The 19,693-nt window shown below is 37.0% G+C and overlaps 4 protein-coding genes and 1 long non-coding RNA gene across 9 annotated transcripts; 2 read left to right on the top strand and 3 right to left on the bottom strand.

Annotated features, from left to right (window-relative positions):
• Positions 1-37: 37 nt before the first annotated feature.
• Positions 38-8,870, bottom strand: stra6l (STRA6-like). Of its 2 annotated transcripts, XM_077604450.1 has the most exons (18): positions 8,691-8,866; positions 8,350-8,422; positions 7,710-7,810; positions 6,754-6,884; positions 6,556-6,676; positions 6,431-6,476; positions 6,213-6,338; positions 5,791-5,858; positions 5,542-5,653; positions 5,297-5,450; positions 4,369-4,444; positions 4,207-4,288; positions 4,088-4,136; positions 3,900-4,017; positions 3,611-3,730; positions 2,183-2,346; positions 1,810-1,953; positions 38-708 (listed from the first exon to the last, which is right to left on the bottom strand). In XM_077604450.1, the coding sequence occupies exons 1-18, from the start codon at positions 8,729-8,731 to the stop codon at positions 494-496; spliced, it is 1,941 nt and encodes a 646-aa protein (XP_077460576.1). In that variant the 5' UTR covers positions 8,732-8,866; the 3' UTR covers positions 38-493. The 2 variants fall into 2 exon arrangements, with proteins under 2 accessions (XP_077460576.1, XP_077460577.1); XM_077604451.1 differs by lacking the exon at positions 38-708 and having other exon boundaries at positions 2,124-2,346; positions 8,691-8,870.
• Positions 8,871-9,455: 585 nt separating this feature from the next.
• LOC144077026 (ovomucoid-like) lies at positions 9,456-14,341 on the bottom strand. Of its 3 annotated transcripts, XM_077604454.1 has the most exons (7): positions 14,271-14,341; positions 14,053-14,195; positions 11,283-11,384; positions 10,990-11,118; positions 10,721-10,755; positions 10,456-10,565; positions 9,456-9,599 (listed from the first exon to the last, which is right to left on the bottom strand). In XM_077604454.1, the coding sequence occupies exons 4-7, from the start codon at positions 11,039-11,041 to the stop codon at positions 9,509-9,511; spliced, it is 288 nt and encodes a 95-aa protein (XP_077460580.1). In that variant the 5' UTR covers positions 11,042-11,118; positions 11,283-11,384; positions 14,053-14,195; positions 14,271-14,341; the 3' UTR covers positions 9,456-9,508. The 3 variants fall into 3 exon arrangements, with proteins under 3 accessions (XP_077460580.1, XP_077460579.1, XP_077460581.1); XM_077604453.1 differs by having other exon boundaries at positions 14,053-14,335; XM_077604455.1 differs by lacking the exons at positions 14,053-14,195; positions 14,271-14,341 and adding an exon at positions 11,691-14,045.
• Positions 12,398-13,932, top strand: LOC144077028 (serine protease inhibitor Kazal-type 1-like). Its single transcript, XM_077604457.1, has 4 exons — positions 12,398-12,548; positions 12,801-12,817; positions 13,160-13,272; positions 13,785-13,932. The coding sequence occupies exons 1-4, from the start codon at positions 12,497-12,499 to the stop codon at positions 13,828-13,830; spliced, it is 228 nt and encodes a 75-aa protein (XP_077460583.1). The 5' UTR covers positions 12,398-12,496; the 3' UTR covers positions 13,831-13,932.
• A 187-nt stretch (positions 14,342-14,528) lies between the features above and the next one.
• On the bottom strand, positions 14,529-19,110 carry LOC144077027 (putative pancreatic secretory proteinase inhibitor). 2 transcript variants are annotated; one of them, XR_013300861.1, is made up of 5 exons: positions 18,363-19,110; positions 15,471-15,548; positions 15,201-15,319; positions 14,789-14,929; positions 14,529-14,657 (listed from the first exon to the last, which is right to left on the bottom strand). XR_013300861.1 is itself a non-coding variant. In XM_077604456.1 (4 exons), the coding sequence occupies exons 2-4, from the start codon at positions 15,534-15,536 to the stop codon at positions 14,866-14,868; spliced, it is 249 nt and encodes an 82-aa protein (XP_077460582.1). In that variant the 5' UTR covers positions 15,537-15,548; positions 18,363-19,110; the 3' UTR covers positions 14,722-14,865. The 2 variants fall into 2 exon arrangements, 1 of the variants encoding a protein (XP_077460582.1); XM_077604456.1 differs by lacking the exon at positions 14,529-14,657 and having other exon boundaries at positions 14,722-14,929.
• LOC144077029 (uncharacterized) lies at positions 16,725-18,235 on the top strand. The gene is made up of 4 exons (XR_013300862.1): positions 16,725-16,872; positions 17,102-17,118; positions 17,473-17,576; positions 18,081-18,235. It is a non-coding gene; the product is annotated as an uncharacterized LOC144077029 (long non-coding RNA).
• Positions 19,111-19,693: the final 583 nt, after the last annotated feature.

A 19,693-nucleotide genomic window follows, 5' to 3' on the forward strand; every position in this document is an offset into this window, starting at 1 on the left:
TAATGATAAAGGAAATTATTTATTATTCACCAAAACGTCACAGAATAAGCCAATTTTAATTTTGTAAACACACAGTTTTCATACTTTGCATAGTTCTTCATTTTGGTCACAAGAAAAATTGGAAAAAAGGGGGAAAAAGTCACAAGGTTTTGTGTAAACTTGCTCTAAAAATTGAATGCATGACAATTTCAGTTCTAGAAAACATGCAGAGAAACAATACCTTCAAACTTAACAAGATTATTGATCAGAGGTGGGCAAACTATTCCACAAAGGACCACAGTAGGTATCGGTTTTCATTCCAAACCATAAAGAGGACATCTTTTAACCAGTCTGGTGTAAGTCCAATCAGTGGATTGCAACCAGGTGCTCCTTGTTTTCTGCAGAAATCTCATTGGTTAAAGTGTCTTTGCTGGATTGGTTGCAATAAAAACTTGGACTCACAGTGGCTCTCGAGGACCGGTTTGCCCACCCCTGTTCTAGGTTCTAAGTTTTTCTAGTCGTTTGGTATTGGTGTCTCTGCATTGCGCCTATGCAATTGAGAAGCCATAATGGCAGCCTGCAAGACTGTGTTGGATTGGACGGATGGAGACGTATGCAATGTCCCTAATATGGAAAGGTGGTGCTTCCTGTGCAGGATGAGATTAGGGTTCCTCAGGAGCGTGTAAAGCAATGTCCAACGTCTTCTGGCCTGGCTATTCACAGACTTTTCTGGAAAGGAGCGAGAAACATGAGACTTGACAAGGACCATACTGTATTTGCATATACAGGAAAATGGAATAATTAACCTTTGCATTTCTGAAATTTGGTCTGGTCATTAGTCACAATATACAAAACAGATTTTTGAAACCAATTCTGGAGAATATATCATTTGTTTTAAATTCTAATGGGGGAAAAGGTGAATTCAATATTTGAACATTTTTTGCAGGAATTATTTGCTTAATATTTAACGGTGAAAAAAATTGTCATTATATGCGAGACCTCGACTATCCAATACAAGGTTAAAAAAACACCTAAAAATAATTGTCTGTGATTTAAAAAAAAAACAGTCAAAGAATGTTGTCTACATTTTTTTTGTTTAAGCAAATTAGGTTTTCTTGAGGTAATGATGAAGACCACCATTTTATGACGAATCAGAAATTGCAAATTCAATATACACCCTTACTCTCCCACTTTATAGGTGTTAAAGTGGCGGCCCGGGGGCCAAATGTGGCCCGCCGGATCATTTTGTGTGGCCTGGGAAAGAAAATCATGAGTGCCGACTTTCTGTTTTAGGATCAAATTAAAATGAAGAGTATAGATGTATATTACATTTCCTGATTTTCCCCCTTTTAAATCAATAATTGTAATTTTTAATCATTTTTTCTGTGTTTTTAGTTCAAAAATCATTTTGTAAAATCTAAAAATATATTTAAAAAGCTAAAATAAACATTGTTTTAGATCTATAAAAAACTGAATATTCAGGGCTTTTAATCCAATGATTTTAATCAATTTATAAAAAAAAATGTAAATATTATATCTAAAATGGTCCGGCCCATGTAAAATCAATTTGACGTTAAAGCGGCCCGCAAATCAACCCGAGTCTGACACCCTTGCAATACAAGGTTAAAAAAACCACCTAAAAAATAATTGTCTGGGATTTAAAAAAAAATCACAGTCAAAGAATGTTGTCTGCATTTTTTTTGTTTAAGCAAATTAGGTTTTCTTGAGGTAATGATGAAGACCACCATTTTATGACAAGTCAGAAATTGCAAAAGGTTCAATACACCCTAACTCTCCCACTGTATAGGCAAAACTTAAATATGTACACACCAGATGGTGTGTTGCGGAATGTGGAGTATGCACACACTGTTTGTTTTTCCATGGTGGTAAAGACAAGCAGCTGGCAGAAACACACCATGACAGGATTGCTATGATAGTGGTCAGCAAATATCATCCCGATCCATGTCATATATCCTGGTAAATAAAGGAAATACATTAGATTGTACACTTTTGTTTATAGAGAAATGCACTGTGCATTAAAAAACACTATTACTCTAAATAGGATTAATAATAGTAGTTTTACCTTTCTTCTATACACTCAATTAGTAAAAAGCACTTTATAAATCCGAATTCTGTGATTTTACCACTACGTAATTCATCCACGAGAGGTCCAAAGTAGCTGATTTGAGAGAGTTGAAATCACCGGCATCCATGGTTTCATATCCTCTCTGCATTATTGTACGGTCGATGCGGGACACGAGCCAAGTTCCCAGCACGATGCTGGTCATCAACCTCATGATGCAGTTGCTTATCCCCATGATCACGTTGTAGAAAAAGAAAAAGTAGTTGAAGCAGTGGAATGCTTTTCTAAAGGCAAAAGAGAAGGCACAATATTGTAAGTGATTCAGTTTCTTATAGTTTTGATAGTTTAGTTTTGTGGCTCATGTCATTAAATCACTGAATTTCTAAAAAAAATGTTAGCCTTTGGTCATGTTTTGCTAATCCTTTTTAAACTGACTGTTGGGGTTAGTCTGGGATATTATTATATATGTGCGCATTAATCATTACATGTATGTGTGGAATATTAATCATATGTATATGTGAAACATTAATCGCTCAGTATAACGTTACCAAGGACACTTCCCCCTGCAGCTGGCCCCAAGGACATTTAATTGTTTTGAGGACTATTGACCTGACAGATCACCCAGACCCGGGCCGAGGACTGTTGATCTGAGTTCGCAATGAAGATCTGTGAAGGACTCTTAAATTGCTTTGACTTGGATTCCGGCAGATGGCGATAATCGAATCAACTTCCGAAAATACTCGCATATTGTTTTAAAATACTGTCGCTCGTTTTACCTTTTATGGAAATTATTATGCTTACTTGTGCATCTTCTTACGCAGTTGTTTTTGGTTTCTGACCTGATATGCAATTGTTGTTGCAGGTTTTTTTTTTTTACCTTAATTGTGTTATTCGGTTAGCTCATGCAATTGTTTGAAAAAGATAACCTGAAGTGTTTTGATTATGTGCAACTAAATGGACAGAAGAGGATGCCTTTCTTCAGAATGCTCCGGTGGCGAGGACGAGCCAGGATCGATTCTCACTTGCAAGTTTAATGCTAGATTATGTCTCCGATGTCTCTCCCTTTATTAAAGTATACCTATTAATAAACTTATCATCACTTTTTAATGACCGACTGTTCTTTTGACACTTCAACCCTGGTTCATACACAATAGCGACATGAAACTACAGTGGCGGGCCGTCAGGGCCTTCAAGGCCTTCTCTGGTGGCCTAAGAAATATCTGAATCATATATTATATTTTGTCCATCAATACTTATTATTCCAAATGGTGTGTTAGCTTCCTTTCATTGCTTTCCCCCCTAGTTGCACTGCTTCCAGATGTGTGTTTTCATATTGAAGCATTTAACCAATCACATTTCAGCCATTATTTGTTGCCAGGATCAGAAATCTGCCTCAAGGCCTTCACAATCAGTTCTGCGGGCTCTGCTGCATTAAACAAGACTGTTGCTTTTAACCAATCAGATTTCGAGTTAGCAACACCACAATGCTTTTTCGCAGGCGTCACTAGAAAATTCACGGATCGCCACTGTGAAACTAACTCCACCCACCTGTTATTGAGAGCCAGAGGTTTGTGTTTATCCGTAGGAGACAATTTATCCTGGAGGAAAAAAATCTGGACCAAAACTATCTGGAATATCACCAAGGCTATCACCAGGCCGATGGTCACACTAAGAAAAATGAAAGAAAGTAGAACACGTAGATGTTACCCATATCGATGACATCACCACAACTCCATTCAATACCTGATTTTCATAAAAATAAACCTTTGAAATCAAGAATGTATAGAAACAGAGCATTCATGTCAACTTTTGAGTTCATCTGTGTCGTCATTCTTACATGATGATGCCAAAGTGGGACAACATGACCAGAGCTTTGCCATGTTGTATTGGAATGACAAAAACATACACCAACAGGAGCGCGATCAGGAAGTGAACAAAGTGGACTATCACGTAACCTAAAATACAAAAATGACATTGCAAATAAAAAAAAAAAAAACCTACAAAGGGTATTATATTAAATGTTACCCCAAAGAGTAAAAGCAATTTGCCATCCCGAATAGCGTGCGATGGCGGCCTGCAGAAAAAATCGATATAAAGTTAAACATTTCTAAGTAAATATTTTAAGAGCGTGGCGTCACACTGACCACACTGATAGCAGACTTGGGCTGGATCAATTTCTCTGGGATAAAACCTCTCTCTCCCTTCCAAAGTCTCTTTATATGTTTCCTGTGGGAACATAAACTTAAATATATTTCTCAACATATCTGCATTTGAAACGAGATTAGGCTAACTCTATATTCACTTACCTGTAACATATCAGTACATGAAATGTGTAGGCCACTGAATTTAGACTAGCAAAGATGGTGGTTGCAAGCCAAGTCTCTAAAATGAAAGAGATGAATAAACAGAATTAACTTTCCTCGGTCAAAATGGATTGGACGTCAAGCGCCGTCAATGGCACTGAAAGATGAACCCCCGCAGCAAGTTTAAGTGATGTGGACATCTATTATTATCGATAGTAGGCAATTAAGTTCATTTTGCGTCCCCTGATTTTTTTTTTAGGTCACTTCTGGTAAATTTTGGATCATTTGCTATTGATTTTAACGGACCTCCCGGGATGCTTCTTGTTATTTTTCTCAGTTCTTGTTGATTTTAGCGCCTTTCCAGGTGATCTTAAGGTGATTTTAAGTTTCCTTTATGAACTCATTGCCATAAAACGCTATTTTGTAAGACTCTGTTTCATACCTGTCAACCTCTGCCGATAACTGCCCTTATAAATGATTATGATTCCCCTTACAACCCCCCCAAAAAACCTTACAAACACTGTACGACTCGTACGGTGTTTGTAAGGTTTTTTGGGGGTTTGTAAGGGGAATCATAATCATTTATAAGGGCAGTTATCGGCAGAGGTTGACAGGTATGCTGTTTTGACGGCAGAATGAACCAATGTGATCGCGGATAGGAAATTGTGCAAAGTGCATTAGTGGAACCACTTGATCACACAACTCACAAAATTCTGGTTGTAAGGCGCCCTTGTTGAAATAAATAAAAGCATTTCTTTTTGTATAAACAGTATGAATGAGCTATAAATTGGCCGTCAGGCAAACCAGTCCCTCGGGGTGGACCGGACGCCCTAGATTGGACACCCCTGCTCTGTGCTTGATATTGTTATTATGAACATAAGAGAATCATTCTGGCTTGACTTGCTCAACGCAAAACATCTTGCCAACTCACTTCTGGAAACGTCAATGAACTCTTCCAATTGTGGAATCATTGCCGCCAAAGCTTGGGTTCGATTACAGGATGTCACGAATTCTTCCAGCGTGTTCTTCCACCTCTCCACTTGCCCAAAAGCAAGATTACTGAGACTGTAGTCAGCCAAAGTCATCTAAAAAGCAATGAAAGATACATACTATATACTATACACCATCCCAAACTTTTGACTGAGATAAAATGCCCTTGTTTTTTTGCTTTTTTACCGTATATAGTCCTATAAGAGATATGATGGCCGTTCCTATGATTCTGTTAGGGAACTTGAAGTGAGGATCCGACTCGTATAGTCTGCTCTGGAACCAATTTTTCGGGGCCTTGCTACAACAAGGAGTTTGTTGTTTGCAAATGTTTAGTCAGTCTGTCATTCTGTTTTTAAATGCAGTGCAATTCAAAGGTATGTTACGGATTCTGCTTCAGGGTTTGACGTGTTCCACAACTTCGGCAGTGTATTTTACCTGTTTGTTTTCCTCAGTAGTCTTTTAACATGCTGTAGTAGATGCTGCTCAGTCAGTTGATCGAAATCCTGGTGGCACATTGAGTTTATTAAGGATCAATTTTGAAACTAATAGCATTGTAAAAACAAAAAGCTGGTCTTGAAACCACAGTTTGAAGATCTTGGTCTCATCCATAAACTGCCTAGCAGGTCAAATTCCAATTTTCTGTCGAGTTATGTTGTTTTTTTTCACCCAACTTTATTAAGGTTGTGTAAAGGAGAAGTATGAGGTAAGACAAGAACTATCTGAACTGATTTTGTCACCATGGTTGCACATTTAAACATGCTAAAATGGATTTTATGGCCATTTTATGGTCGTGTTTTTTTTTTTTAAGTTCAGGTATTTTGATCACCAAACTTTTTAATGTTCTAATGCCCTCTTACCTCCTCTTCCAGCTGCAGATGAATTCGAATATCTTTGATAAGCATGTGGACAAATCTTCCCAAAAGAAAAATGAGAGAGAGGATACAAGGCCATTGGATAATTATTTTCTGATATTTTCCAAAAATCTGTAAAAAAAAAACTGTTAGTTTTCTGATGTTAAGGGCAAAAAAAAAAGATATGACAAATGGCGTTAATAGTAGTCGTAATATTTGTCTACCTTGCCATGTGGACATGTAAATGTGTCCCAAACTGTGATGATAAGCCTGCAAACAAAAACTAAGCACTTATTGCATTTTCTATAATTTGCTGACTATTATGATATGATCTGTGACTAACAATTACCAACACAATGAGTAGAGAATCCCAAACACAGCACCAGTTGCTCTGAAGGGTGTTGAAAGACAGGCAAAGAAAGGAAAGTTGACAAGTCCCACCTCCAAAGCACCGGCCAGGTAAACTATGGCTGAGTACGATTAAAACAAGCCATGAATTCATTGAGATAGCAAAAGAATAGAAGTATTTGGCGGAAGGTTTCCGTACCTCTGGCCCACGGGGGAACACTAAAAGGAATGTAATGTTCAGAGAAGAGCAGAAGGACGCTGTAGGACACTGCACCGAAGGCAAAGCCGTATGACCAGCGATTGCTTAGGCTTCCTATCGTATCCAGCGGTCTGAAAAGGACATTAATAATAGTTAGCTTTCTCTTAACATAACTATCAACTTCATGATAAGTGGGAAATTTGAACTCTGAATAATGTGTAGGTGTAAAATTCACTTGTGTAGTGTATCCATATTTAGATTTTTTTTTTTGTCTCATTATGAAATATGTGCCTTGGCTTAATTAAGGAGGAAAATACTCAAGTCAAGTTCCTGAATTTTTGAAACTATGCTTTCCACATTGAAAAAGCTTTGCTTATATTTAACATTTTTTTTGGATTGGATCACTTTATTCATCCCGTATTTGGGAAATTTCATTGTGACAGTAGCAAGAGGGTGAGAGGAAATGTTACTGTAATCAAAAAGTGTTATATGAGATAAAGTCAATCAGAAAATGTATAATATAGTTAGTATGGATACAAACTGGCTTCACCAAAAGGCCCACCAAACTGTTTCAAATTATGTTAGGCTAGAACTTTATTTCATCCCGTTTTCGGGAAATTTCTTGGTTGCAGTAGCAAGACAGACACAAGACACACAAGACATTGTAGACCTAGCTAAGAAACTGGAGCCACACACAGGAAGTCCACAAGTTAGCATTAAGTTGAAAAGTTGTTATTCAAAATTGCACAATTTGGTTGAAAATGTGGTGTTTATGCAAGTTAAATGATCTTGTTTTGTGTCAGTTTCAAAGTAAACTTCCACATTTTTGACTATTTTTTACCCTGGTAAGCATTCTTAACTCATATTTGGAGAAGTCTGCGAGCAAAAAGTAAGACCCACTTTAAAAGATATTTTTAAAAGTTGTGTGTGAATCCTTCTTCCATGCTATGACTTACACTACAATGCCAAAACGCCTTCGCAAAAAAGGCAGTTTTTGGTCAATTGCTGATGCGGTTGCCCTTTTCTGAAGAAACGACAGCACTACGGTAATCATTACCTAAAAGACAGAAAAAAATCTCGCTGTCAATGAATGACAGAAATAACACAAACCCAATAAGAGTTGAATTTTTATTCAATTCTATTGTTGCTAAGTGGATGACGTTCGATCATAATTATTCTACAATGAAAAAACTGCACAGTTAATTTTATGGCTGGGGTATTGTTTACAATCTTGTAAAATATGCTGAATTCTGTAATAAATGAAAAACAGCCTCATCCTCAGTACTTAGTAGTAGTGGTAGGAGTAGTTGTAGTAGTAAGTCATTTGTTCTGTTTGTATTTCTCAAGTCGTGGGACATTTTTAAAAAAAATAGTGTCCAATTTGCCATCCTTCTATGTGCATGTTGTTCACTCAATGTAGTTGAGAGGCTGTGCTTTTATTAAGCTTATTAAACAAACAGTGCAAGTTTATGACATTGTAAAAATGCACTTACTGAATGACGCATTGCTGTATGGTTGCAGACACCCGGCTGGATTTAAACATAACTACACACAGTTCAGTTTTCATATCCCGGTTAAAATGGAAGTCGTACTTACAGCTGGAATAAGTGTGAGGTGCAGAAAGAGATCAATTGAGATTCCATTGTGACATTCCTGAATTATGTCTTCCCTGGGGCAATGGAAAACATAGAAAAAGCAACAACAACAAAAAATAACTTTTTTAAAACAAATATTTAGTCTTCATTGGCCATCTTCTGGAAAAACAAATGTATTTTGTGTGTGTGTGTGTGTGCGTGTGGATAAAGTCAGTTGCAATAGTTTAAACCCTTCTCCATGTCAATATTGCTTAAAAACAAAACAAATATTAACAGCCATGTCACAATACACAACAACACTAACACGAATAAAGTACATAAAACTTAAAGTATGGTACTTACACATGCTCAAATTGGTCCGAAATTCTCTTTAGTTGATCCATTGGGTAACCAAAAAGGAAACAAAGTCACTAGTGGAAAGATGTCACTTCTGTATTTCCTTGTTTCACTCATGTGATTTAGATTTGAACTTTGAGCTCAGGATATTTCGTAGGGTTTTTTTTGGCATATAGGCCTCTGCCTTTAGTCTTAAAATAAAGGAAAATAAATGTTCACTTGTTAACCATGACTTTTATTCTAAATAGTTAAAACATCTGCTTTGACCACTGTTATTATTATTCAAAGGAATTTTACTGCTCCTTTTTTGACACATTTTTTTATATTTATTGTCAGATAATTAACACAATGAGCTGCAGATAGGCATTTCACTTTAAAAAAAGATTTAAATTACAGGGCAATTTTTTGAACTATGTTTATGTATCCATGTTTAGTACAATTAGTAAAAGAAATGGAGAATGTATTCATCTGACTAGATTATATTCCCAAAATTCCCAACTTTGTGTAATATATATCTAGAAAATACAAATGAGCAAGATCTACATTGTTATTTAATGAAAAACAAACTAAATATTGTGTTTTTTAAACTCATTTGGCAGGTGTTTGCAAGCAGAGTTGTCCTGCAGTTTCTATTTTGACCACCAGATGCCAACAAATACCTCGTTTAATTTAATTGATTTCTTGGTTATTTTTGTGTCATAAACGGATGCTTTCTCACATACAACACAAAAAATCATAATAAAATAAAAGACTTTTGTTCACACTTTAGACCAGAGTTGACCATGATTTTTTATTATACATGGTTATTTTCTGATTGAAGCATTTTAATAATGAGAAACATTTCTTGACATGTCCCTCTCTAAAATAGATTCACATTCTCCCAGGCCAATAATCCTCACATCTGTCCCAGATTCACTGTTGAGAGAAAATGGATCATCATGAATTTGTCTTGACATCAGCAGACATTATTTTTATCATGAAAATCAGATATATTAATGCAATGACGTAGTGTCAGACTCGGGTTGGTTCGCGGGCCGCTTTAACGTTAACTTGGTTTCACGTGGGCCGGACCATTTTAGATATAATATTTAGATTTTTCTTTTATAAATGGATTAAAAGAACTGGATTAAAAGCCCTGAATATTCAGTTTTTATAGATGTAAAACAATGTTCATTTTAGCTTTTTTTATATATATTTTTAGATTTTACAAAATGATTTTTGAACTAAAAACACAGAAAAAAATGGATTAAAAAATTACAATTATTGATTTAAAAGAAGGAAAATCAGTAAATTTAATATACATCTATACTCTTCCTTTTAATTTGATCCTAAAACAGAAAGTCGGCACTCATGATTTACTTTCCCGGGCCACACAAAATGATGCGATGGGCCAGATTTGGCCCCCGGGCCGCCACTTTGACACAGCTAATGTAGGGTGTTCAATGACTTGAACTATGAATGTGTCAGTAAAAGAAATAGTTATACATATTAGTTAGTTTCTGTGAAAAAGAGCAAAGTGCAAAAGTTACTCCAAAATTCATTACTCTTTTTAGAATAATGATCTAATAAATACAAACGACCCTGAGCCTTATCACTTGCAAAATAAACAATAACAAAAAAAGTCCACGTCAACATTTGCACTTGTGTGGGAGTTCTCAACAGCTGTTTAAACTTGAAAACTGATCCTTTTGTGGTTTATATTTTGACCCCCATCAACACCTAACGCATTATGTAACAACAATACTATCTACACCTGAACGTGTGTACTTACTGGATGTAGAAACAGAGTGTACATAAGTTGCTGTGGGTTTTGAAATCAGTTCCACACAAGGGGTAATAAATCCTGGAGCAAATATCTGTAGGCTGAGCAGGACAGGCTGGCTATAAAAAAATAAAAAATAAACAAGAAAAGACAATGAATACATTTTCAATATCCAGTGAGAGTACTAAAATCACCCTCAATATGCACTCAATTACTTTTTGATCAATGCATCTTAGTCTTGTAGAATTACTTAGAGTAGTGGACTAATATTCACCTTTATTGGGTATCGGAATATCGCCGCACTGCAGCCTGGGAAAGCAGAATATTTTTTTAAAAAGTGAGTCCAACTTTCATGCAAGTGGTTTTATGAACCAAAAAAAATGGCCCACTAGAGCATTGCAAAATATGAAAGTTACTAAAATATAATGCATTTAAATTCCATAAACAGTGTTCAACTAGTAATGTTGCCATTTTGTTCAGTAAACAGGATTTAGTCAGTAAAAAATTGACATGCGATATGAAGTTTTTTAATTATTTGCATACCTTGAACTACACAGAGGAGCAGAAATCCCAACAGAAAAGTTTTCAAAGTCATGGTAACTGCTGGTGGATAGATAGCTCACAATGACATTGTCACACTGTCTGTGCTGTATTTTTATTGATGTCTGGTCACTAAAAATCAATATCAACACGCCCAAACACACATTGGAAAAAGGAAGATTAACCAATCAATCACCACGCTTCCAATTCTAATGAACTATTTTCAATGTATATGTCATTCCCTACAAATAGAATGAAAAAATGGTCTTGAATAGAAAACTGTTTTCTTTACTTACAAGTTGTGGACACAGAGAACACACGTATTGTTTTGTAATCAGTTCAGCACTGGTGCATTAAAAACCTGGTGCAAAAATTTGGCTTTTGAGGAGACAGGATGGCTGAAAGTAAAAAAAATAACACAAAAAAAAGTCAATGTTTGTTTCACAGAGAAACAACTAGGTAACTGTAAATATGATAAATGACAATTAAATATGTATTTTCAATCTGTCATGATGTATGACCCCTCAGAGGCTTCTTGTAATCCTTCTAACGCAAATATAAAATGAATACGGAGTACACAAACGTTCACTTTTATTGGATTTGGCAACATTCCTGCCTTCGTGTCTGTAAACACAGAAAATGTTTGGAAAAGGGAGTCCAATTAATAGCATTTAATGTCTCAAAACAAGTCCATTTTTGGATACCTGCTGAGTAGAAATCCCAAAAAGAAGATTTTTCCCTTTCATGATGAATGTTGTTAGTTGAATAACTCACAATAGTCAGGGAGTAGATTTTAAAAAGGTCGGTTCACTGAAGATTAAGGTCAAAACACACCTAGAAAAGTCAACATGCATCAACAAGTAATTTACCGTAATCTCTTTTAGGCTGTGTATTATTTTCTTGAGACAATTAGTCAAAATGTTTGAAAATCTTTAGATGCATTTTCTATAATTTTTTCCAAATACATGCAAATGCATCATAAGCCTTTTTTTATGTTCATTTGTCAGAAACAACAACAACAACAACGTTCCTGGTCACTTTGACCTTGTGCCCGTTCAATTTGACCTGGTGCATTTTTATTTATTTACCCCCAAATAGTCAAATCAATAGGATAGTTGCAATACAAAATTTAAAAAGATTTGAGCTATTCTTCTCAATTATTTTCTTTTATAGCACCATGTTTTCAATGTCCCATCACATCCAGCAATGTTTTATTTTTACTCTAAATTCCGAAGAATATGACGTCCTACGTTCCATATTTTCATTGTGAACAAATATTTTGGCAAATTCTTTCACTTTTTAAAGTAAAAAGAGTATTACGGGAAATGACCGTTTTCGCAATGTTGCTTTGACAAATAAGCCCTGGTCAAAATACATAGTTTTTTCGTCTAAATGTTTGCTGTCATAGTTCTTGTTTTTGTGTGCTGACATTGATCGGCACTGAGCGGACTCCAATAAATGCACAACACCGACTGAGTTGCGACAGTATTTTCACGTACAAACATTCATCATGACTGGGAGAATTCTTCTTTTGGGCTTTCTGCTCGTCTGTGTCGTTGCAGGTAAGCAAATTAAATTAATAAAATAAAATCAAGGACATCATATACAACTTTCTTACACTCCAAATGCTGATTTATCAAAACACTAACTTTTAAATGGGAAGCATCCTTTCAACATTCATAACCAGCAACATACTACAAAATCCTTAAAATCCAAATGAAATGTAATTTTCACTGTTTACATATTGGTGATATTGTCAAAAGTATTTGCATGAAAGGCTGGACTCACGAAACTATTTACTTCTTTTTTTACAGGCATAAAGGCATCAGAGGTGACTATTATTTACATATTTTATCATTTTATAATCAAATATGGTCATTCTTGATAAGCATCTAATGCTCTGGTGATATTTGGTAATATATTCATTTGGTTTAATTTAATTATGTGTTTGGGAAAAACAAATAAAATACCAAATTCAATCAGTTATGGCTGTTAATGATAATAGAAGTCAAAACCATTTCGTATAGGATGGATGGCAGTGATATTTATGTCAGTTTCATTTGAGCTTTGCACTTCAATGGTCACTGCCGGACCTCCTAGTCAAAGTAGATTTGACATTTATTGGCATCAAGGGCAGCCTAAGAGTTAATCATTTATTTTTCTCGTAACATAGGGTGTCTTAGCATGTTCCCCTGAGGAGTCTGATTCCAATTGTCCTAAAATCTTTGAGCCCGTGTGCGGTTCTGATAGAATAACATACCCCAATCGGTGTGTTCTTTGTTCCAAGTGAGTACAAACACACACTCACTACACATATAAACAATAAGATGGCAAATTAGACTTTCAATTGTGAACTCTGATTGATTACAAACTATTTATTTTTTCCGTTGTGCAGCTAATAGAAATGTATGCCATGACCGTATTTTCTGGACTATAAATCACAGTTTTTAGTCATAGTTTAGAGTGAGGGTTGTGACTCATGCTCTGTGTTGACTTATATAATTTCACATTATTTTTACACTAAACCGCAAAAAGGCACCATTCTGGTAAATGTTTCCTCTAACTTTTTTCTAATTATTTTTATTTTAAATTTTCAAGACAACTGTCATTTGTTTTGGATTTTAGAGTTTTAAAAAAAAATCCCCCAAAAATGACACTTTCAGTGTGTAATTTTTGGGGGGCTAGTGTGACTTATACTCATTTACGATGTATCGTCCAGAAAAAATTCCCAAAAAATCAAACGTTTGTACGGCTTAAGCAATTCCGAGTAAAATGTCGTCTATTTTCTCTTGACATAGGATTCCACCGGTTCAGATTGCCTACGACGGACCATGCATCGAATAGGCGTAGGACTCCCAAATGGTCTGACATGTCGACTTCGTTTTTATTTTTAGCAGCCAATGAAATACAAATGTTCCGACAATAAAATGATTTGCAAATCTTTTAGCCTGCCTCTGTATGACATCACACCATTGTTTTCGTTAATACGTAAGAGCCCATGTTCACATGGGTTCATTATTGTGTAAACATTTTCTCAATCAAGTCTTTTTACTCTTATTTGCTTACCTGCAACCACACAGAAGAAATCTTCCAATCATGATGAATGTTGGTAGATGGAAAATCTCACATTGGTGTTGCCACACAGTCGAATCCATATGAACGTTCATTTCCGCCCCAAAATGAACACTAGCTGAAAGGATTAGCATTTTCTGACAAATGTGTCAGCTCAATTATTCCAATGAATACATTTTTTTTAAAAATAACAATGTAGCACTTTCACACACCTGCTTGTCTTTTTAAAAGATCCAAACTGCCTATTGATACTTATTTTATACTCTTATGGTGAACACAATTACATACCTGTCAACCTCTGCCGATAACTACCCTTATAAATGATTATGATTCCCCTTACAAACCCCCAAAAAACCTTACAAACACCGTACGACTCGTACGGTGTTTGTAAGGTTTTTTGGGGGTTTGTAAGGGGAATCATAATCATTTATAAGGGCAGTTATCGGCAGAGGTTGACAGGTATGCAATTAGTATTTTCAGAAGTTAAAGTGAATGCATGCAAGTAGACCAGGGCTGGCCAAACTGGTCCTTGATGGACGCTGTAGGTTCAGGTTTTTGTTCCAACCAATCCAGCACAGACACTTTAACCAATGAGATTTCTGCAGAAAACAAGAAGCACCTGACTGCAATCCACTGATTGCAGTAATAAAAAATATAAAAAAATGCCTGCAGTTATCCCTTTCAAGTCTTTCTTGGAAAACCCAACTGATATTATTCAATCATAACAAACCTTCTACCATGTTTCAGCCATAAAATCACAATTGTTTACATAATCATTGTTGACTTTTATCATCCAAACATATTTCCTCATAGCTGTGAATCGGGCTCACAGGTTCCATCGTGATGAATTAAAACATCCACCTGAGTTTTCCTGTAAACACAAAATAGAACTGTTGAACTTTGGCATGGCTTGATTATGTATTTTTGTGTATCTTTTGCATACTCTCTCAAAGAGGATGACTCAGAGGAGAGGAATGCTACCAGGGGTCAAACCTATTTCTTAACAAACAAAACAAAAAGAGAACATAGTCTCCTGGGTAAAGTTGAATGCCAATGTTCCTGAGATCATTTTAAAGCACAAGATAACGCCTGATGATCCAAATGTTTTTGTATTTTGCGTTGGTGTGCAGGGGTGTACTTACTGTCTGTGTACACAAAGGATACACTCGTTGGCATATGTGTTGCCATCACTACCACACACGGGGGCTAGGTTGAAGGGGCATGCCATAAGCATCCCAGGATCAGTATTTTGACAATATGGCTGCAGGAAAAACATAAAGGGAGCAAAATAAGAATATTGGCTTGTATAAATATGCTTTTTTTCTGTACAATATTTTACTAACATGAATATTTTTTGGATATGGATTCATACGTTGTGGTTTTCATACATATACACAAAAAAAATGACTTACCGTTCTCGGGGTTGCTTTAGCTGGGAAAGTAAGAAGAAATGGGTCTTTGAAATAGAACATCAGCATGCAATATGTATACTGAAAACAAATAAACAGACCAAATGAATGAAGAAACAAAAAGACATGGTAATCCATTCTGTTGTTTTTAGTTTGATGGCTGGTAATGTCAAGAAATGGTTGTATATTAATAACCTAATTAAAGTTATGCAAATATTATACACACGCACGCACGCGCGCACTTACGCACGCACGCACTTACACTCGCGCGCACGCACTTACGCACGCACGCACTTACGCACGCACGCACTTACACTCGCGCGCACGCACTTACGCACGCACGCACTTACGCACGCACGCACTTACGCACACGCGCACGCACGCAGTTACGCACGCACTTACGCATGCACTTACGCACGCACTTACGCACGCACGCACTTACGCACGCACGCACTTACGCACGCACACACTTACACTCGCGCGCACGCACTTAAACTCGCGCGCAAGCACTTACGCACGCACGAACGCACGCACGCACCTACACTCGCGCGCACGCACTTACGCACTTACGCACGCACTTACGCACTTACGCACGCACTTACGCACGCACGCACTTACGCACGCACGCACTTACGCACGCACGCACTTACGCACGCACGCACTTACGCACGCACGCACTTACACTCGCGCGCACGCACGCACGCACTTACGCACGCACTTACCACGCACGCACTTACACTCGCACGCACGCACGCACCTACACTCGCGCGCGCACGCACTTACGCACGCACGTACGCACGCACGCACTTACGCACGCACTTGCACTCGCGCGCACGCACTTGCGCACGCACTTATGCACGCACTTACGCACGCACTTACGCACGCACTTACACACGCACTTACACACGCACTTACACACGCACTTACACTCGCGCGCACGCACGCACGCACGCACTTACGCACGCACACGCACTTACACCCGCGCGCACGCTCGCACGCACGCACGCACGCACGCGCGCACACCCGTTTTCAATGCCCCATCACATTCAGCAATGATTTATTTTTGCTCTAAATTCCAAATAATATGACGCCCTACGTTCCATATATTATTTGAGAACAAATATTTTGGCAAATTATTTCACTTTTTCAAGTAAAAAGAGTAATACGGAAAATGACCGTTTTCGCAATGTTGCTTTGACAAATAAGCTCTGGTCAAAATACAGTTTTTCCTCTAAATGTTTGCTGTCATAGTTCTTGTTTTTGTGTGCGGACATTGATCGGCACTGAGCGGACTCCAATAAATGCACAACACCGACTGAGTTGCGACAGTATTTTCACGTACAAACATTCATCATGACTGGGAGAATTCTTCTTTTGGGCTTTCTGCTCGTCTGTGTCGTTGCAGGTAAGGAAATTAAATCAATAAAATAAAATCAAGGACTTCATATACAACTTTCTTACACTCCAAATGCTGATTTATCAAAACACTAACTTTTAAATGGGAAGCATCCTCTCAACATTCATAACCAGCAACATACTACAAAATCCTTAAAATCCAAATGAAATGTATTTTTCACTGTTTACATATTGGTGATATTGTCGACTCACGAAACTATTTACTTCTTTTTTTACAGGCATAAAGGCATCAGAGGTGACTATTATTTACGCATTTTATAATCAAATACAGTCATTCTTAAGAAGCTAATGCTCTGGTAATATTTGGTACATATATTCATTTGGTTTCATTATTATGTGTTTGGGAAAAACAAATAAAATACCAAATTCAATCAGTTACGGCCGCTAAATGATAATAAAAGTCAAAACCATTTCGTATAGGAAAGATGGCAGTGATATTTATGTCAGTTTCATTTGAGCTTTGCACTTCAATGGTCACTGCCGGGCCTTCCAGTCAAAGTGGCTTTGACATTTATTGGCATCAAGGGCAGCCAAAGAGTTAATCATTTATTTTTCTCGTAACATAGGGTGTTTTTGCTTTATCTCTCAGTCATGTTCCCCTGATGAATCGTCTAACATTTGCCCCATGAACTATGACCCCATATGCGGTTCTGATGGAATAACACACCCCAATAGGTGTGCTCTCTGTTCCAAGTGAGTACAAACACACACTATACAAATAAACAATAAGATGGAAAATTAGACTTTCAATTGTGAACTCTGATTGATTACAAACTATTTATTTTTTCTGGTGTGCAGCTAATAGAAATTTATGCCATGACCATATTTTCTGGACTATAAATCACAGTTTTTATTATAGTTTAGGGTGAGGGTTGTGACTTAAGCTCTGTGTTGACTTATATAATTTCACGTTATTTTAACACTAAACCGCAAGAAGGCACCGTTCTGGTAATTCTTTCCTCCAACTTTTTTCTAAATATTTTTATTTTAAACTTTCAAGACAACTGTCCCTTGTTTTGGATTTTATTGTTTAAAAAAATCCTCCAAAAATGACACTTTCAGTGTGTATTTTTGGGGGGAGCTAGTGTGACTTATACTCATGTACGATGTATAGTCCAGAAAATTTTCAAAAAAGTCAAACACTTGTGTGGCTCAAGCAATTTTGAGTAAAATGTCATCTATTTTCTCTTGACGTAGGAATCCACCGGTTCAGATTGCCCACAACGGACCATGCAACGCATAACGCGCAATGTGTAAGACTCCCAAATGGTCTGACATGTCGACTTTGTTTGTTTTTTAGCAGCCAATGACATACAAATGTTCTGACAATAAAATGATTTGCAAATCCTTTAGCCTGCCTCTGTATGACATCACAGTTTTTTTCCTTAATACATAACAGAGCCTGCCCCGCATTCACATGGGTTCAATATTGAGTGTAAACATTTTCTCAATCAAATCTTTTTACTCTTATTTGCTTACCTGCAACCACACAGAAGAAATCTTCCAGTCATGATGAATGTTGGTAGATGCAAAATCTCACATTGGTGTTGCCACACAGTCAAATCCATAAGAACGTTCATTTCAGTCCAAAAAATGAACACTTTAGCTGGAAAGATTAGGATTTTCTGCCAAATTTGTGTCAGCTCAATCATTCCAATAAATACATTAAAAAAACAAAAAAAAACAATGTAGTACTTTCCCACACCTGCTTCTGTCTTTTTTTAAAGATTCAGACTGCCTATAGATACTTCTTTTATACTCTTATGGTGAACACAATGAGTGGTAAAAGTATTTTCAGAAGTTAAAGTGAATGCATGCAAGTAGACCAGGGGTGGTCAAACCGGTCTTTGAGGGACACTGTGGGTTTTTGTTCCAACCAATCCAGCACAGACACTTTAACCAATGAGATTTCTGCAGAAAACAAGAAGCACCTGATTACAATCCACTGATTGCACTTGCACTTTGTTGATTAGTTTGTCCACCCCAGAAGTAGACATATTGATGTTTCATATTTTTATGGACACAACAGAAATTATGGCCTTTAAGTGCCTTAAGTGATGTGAAAACACTACAACAAAAGTTCTCCAAAGGTGGCTTTGGGTTTTGGTTTTTGGTCCAACTGGCCTCCTGCTGGCAGACTGAAGGTAAGTAAGCAGACATTGAGAGGTAAGTGATCCATTTTATTCTTTGTTGGCATCGGTGAGGCAAACCTTTTCGCAGTCGCCGGGAGTTGGATGCGCTCGGGAGGTGATGCGATGTATCCATCACGGCAGAGTGCCAGCAAGTCTGAAACTATCACTTGGTTGGGCTCTTGCCTGGGAAAAGCGCACTTTGTGGAGAAACACTTTCAATTTCGTCATATGCAGCTGGGTATGATGACAATTAGGCTTTTGTCTAGTCAATGATGATGACAAGCCTAAGTCTGATTTTATTTATTTATTTTTTATTTATCGTTCAAATAGAACATCAGCATGCAATATGTGTACTGAAAACAAATAAACAAACCAAATGAATGAAGAAACAAAAAAACAACAAAATGGTAATCAATTCTGTTGTTTTTAGTTTGATGGCAGGAAATGTCAGGGAAATGGTTGTATATTAATAACCTAATTAAAGTTATACAAATATTGGTAAATATTTTTCAGCATGGGCGGCCCAGCGAATGAGTGGTTAGCGCGTCGGCCTCACAGTGGGAGTCCTGGGTTCAAATCCAGGTCGGTCAACCTATGTGGAGTTTGCATGTTCTCCCCGGGCCTGCGTGGGTATTCTCCGGGTACTCCGGTTTCCTTACACATTTCAAAAACATGCAT

This window comes from Stigmatopora argus, chromosome 7, assembly GCF_051989625.1.
Source record: "Stigmatopora argus isolate UIUO_Sarg chromosome 7, RoL_Sarg_1.0, whole genome shotgun sequence".
Taxonomy (NCBI): domain Eukaryota; kingdom Metazoa; phylum Chordata; class Actinopteri; order Syngnathiformes; family Syngnathidae; genus Stigmatopora; species Stigmatopora argus.